Genomic DNA, 3,051 nt, shown 5'->3' on the forward strand with positions numbered 1-3,051 from the left:
AGCATTTCCATAGAAACAATTTTTATTAAAATCAAACTAACGTGTTTTTATCTTTAGTTTTCATTTTGAGTGAAAATAAAAAACGAAAACACTCAAACCAAACACCTAATTAATCAAAATCATGAATAAAGTACATGATAGCACAAAAATATTTAAACATAGCATTGAAATATTGGAACATAGCACAACTCAAACAAGGGAAACTAACATCATAATTACTCAGAGTCATGAAGAAAGGTACAAAAATCTATAAAGATATAGAACAAAAATATTTTTTTGAAACATAGCACAACAATACAAGAAATGAAAACTAACATCCTAGTAGGTCACACTGATTAATCAGAATCATGAAAAAAGGGATTTAAACTTCCTCCATTACGCCCTAATTTACTTGATTTGAACTATAATGATCCATTATCCGAAGACTTAACTCAAATGCAATTAATTCAACAAATCCATATATACTAGTACATGAAATTCAAATAGCATAGATTTTGATGTAAAGTAAACAAGTTAAAGATGTTGGGATATGGGATAGATGACTATCTTTCCAGCTGGTCTACGTGTTTGAAGGTAGGAGAATGCTTGAATAGTGTGTGAAAATGGAAATGGGCTTTTGGGGTCGAGTACTGGCACCACCTTGCCATTCTCCAAGTAGGGCCTTAGTTTCTGCAACATAGACCCATCAGGGCTGCTGAGTATGAACAACATAGCTGATGAAACCCCAGGAGGCACTATTGTCACCACTTTCCCACCTTCTTTCAGGGCTTTAAATGCCTTGTTAGTCTCCCCTGTATTTGTTTTTTCAACAAAAAGATAAAGGACTTAAACAAGGATGATTTTTCAACGGGCCAAAACATTTTAATAATCTTTTATCAAATGAAAAAAAAAAAATAGATGTCAACATCTTTGATCAAATATTACAAAGTATTCAAGAATTGGTGAAGTTACAATTTGCATTCCTAAGTTACAAAATCAAAGAGAGGTGGTTAGACCTAGAGCATCTTTTCGGTAAAATTATGTTCAAAATCTTACCTACTGCATCAAACACAGCATCAAATTTTTCTGGCAAGTCTTCAAAGTTTTCCTTTGTATAATCAATTGGCAAATCAACCCCTAGCTTCCTCATCAATTCTAGTTTTCCAGTGCTGACTGTAGCTGCTACCTTTGAAGCACCAAAAACATGTTTGGCAATCTGCATGCATGCCCGGAATATTTGTACACTAATTAGTTCCAATATTAAGTCAAAAAATCCTAAATTGTCAAGATTTTGTTCTGTAAAATAATAAATAAGAAGGGGAGTTTTAGAGAAACGGTTAAGTTATTTCTGTATAATTTCAAATTCACATATTTAAATTCTGGAAAGGAAAAGTTTAGAGGCCAGCAACTTCTGTGTTTTCTGGTCAGCACTTAACCATCAAAAGAAAAGTGAGTGATTTCTCACCATTGGATGTAATCTCACACCATTAAAAACACTATTGATGGCCAATTGATGGTTACAAAATATTAAAGTTGGTGACCTCCTAGCATTGCTCCATACCTGAACAGCAAGGGTTCCGACACCACCGCCGCCTCCGAGAACAAGGATAGATTGACCGGCAGAAAGGTGAAGTTTCTGAAGGGCACCATAAGCAGTCTCAATGGCCAAAGGAAGGCTAGCAGCTTCAGCAAAGGTCAAATTAGGAGGCTTGTGATCCAAACCATTCTCTTGTACTGTTGTATATTCAGCCAAAGACCCAACATCTTTTGCCTCAACGATACCATACACTTCATCTCCTTCTTTAAACTTCTTTGCTTCACTTCCTACCTTGATCACCCACCCCGCAACATCATAGCCAGGAACAATCTTCACTCATCCTCAAAAAATATGTATTATTTATAAATTTATTTTAAAAATATATTTTAAGAATAAAATTAAGGATCCCACGAGATAATGGACAATTTATATAATGGGCCCGAAAAATTAAACTGATTTTAGGGTTCACGAAGGATCGAACTCTTAAACTTTCAGATCTAGCGCTCTAATACCATGTCATGATACCACTCATTCCAAAAATTTCAATTGATGAGAAAAGATAACACTAATGATTATATCTCTAATACTCTATAAATTTCCATTATATAAATATTCAATTGACTCCTCATACTTTTTCTAAAATTAAACACGTTGATATATCATAATATTTAAGTGTATCTAAATGTGTCTGAAAATTTTTTTATTAAAATAAACTTGGACACCGCACACACTTATCTCGAACAAATGTTGATGAATGTCAAAATATGTAGACATAGCAACTCAGCAAAATTTCGGTGTTCATAAGTAAAATTAAAGCAGGTAGGAGGAGGAGGGAAGTCTGATGTTACCGGAAAAAGGGCGTCCGAATCGTTGTAACTCCCTGCAATCTTATAATAATCTATGGGATTTATGGCTGCAGCAACGACCTTGATTAGTACCTGATCTGCTTTGAGTTCAGGAACAGGAAAACTGGGGTGGAATTTCATAGCAACGTTTGATTTGCCATGGTCAGAATAGGCCCAGGCTTTCATGTGAGTTAGTATTGCTGATGCAGCAGCCATGGTTTTTGTGATTAGAATGAATGCTGAACTATGTATGCTTATATTATGCTTTTGATTAAATTCTCTTTATGTGTTTCTCAAATGTACGTATATGGATAAGTGTCGCATTTATATAGAGAGCTTATACATTATATCAATTTTATAGTTTGAATAACACTACTTGCTAGTTAGTAACTTAGTATAACTATTCTTTATTGTCGTCACTCGTCAGGGTATAAGACATTTTCTATCATATGATTTTTTAGTTTATTACTTTTCAAGTAAAATGTATTGAACCAGTTGAAAGCCGCCTAAGTCCTACCTATAACACACGACGTTATCATGAGATAAAAAATTGGAAAAAAATGATAGAGAGTCAGAATTTATTATTTTTAGTTATTAATTAATTATTAATATTTAAAAATATGAAATAAAATATATTATTAAATTATTAAATTAAAAAATTAAATTAATAACTAAATAATAATTAAAATA

At 32.9% G+C, this 3,051-nt stretch overlaps 1 protein-coding gene across 1 annotated transcript; it reads right to left on the reverse strand.

Moving 5' to 3' along the window:
• Positions 1-228: 228 nt before the first annotated feature.
• LOC107491997 (2-methylene-furan-3-one reductase) lies at positions 229-2,668 on the reverse strand. The gene is made up of 4 exons (XM_052262762.1): positions 2,365-2,668; positions 1,541-1,846; positions 1,036-1,195; positions 229-791 (listed from the first exon to the last, which is right to left on the reverse strand). The coding sequence occupies exons 1-4, from the start codon at positions 2,575-2,577 to the stop codon at positions 514-516; spliced, it is 957 nt and encodes a 318-aa protein (XP_052118722.1). The 5' UTR covers positions 2,578-2,668; the 3' UTR covers positions 229-513.
• Positions 2,669-3,051: the final 383 nt, after the last annotated feature.

Source organism: Arachis duranensis, chromosome 6, assembly GCF_000817695.3.
Source record: "Arachis duranensis cultivar V14167 chromosome 6, aradu.V14167.gnm2.J7QH, whole genome shotgun sequence".
NCBI classification, from domain to species: domain Eukaryota; kingdom Viridiplantae; phylum Streptophyta; class Magnoliopsida; order Fabales; family Fabaceae; genus Arachis; species Arachis duranensis.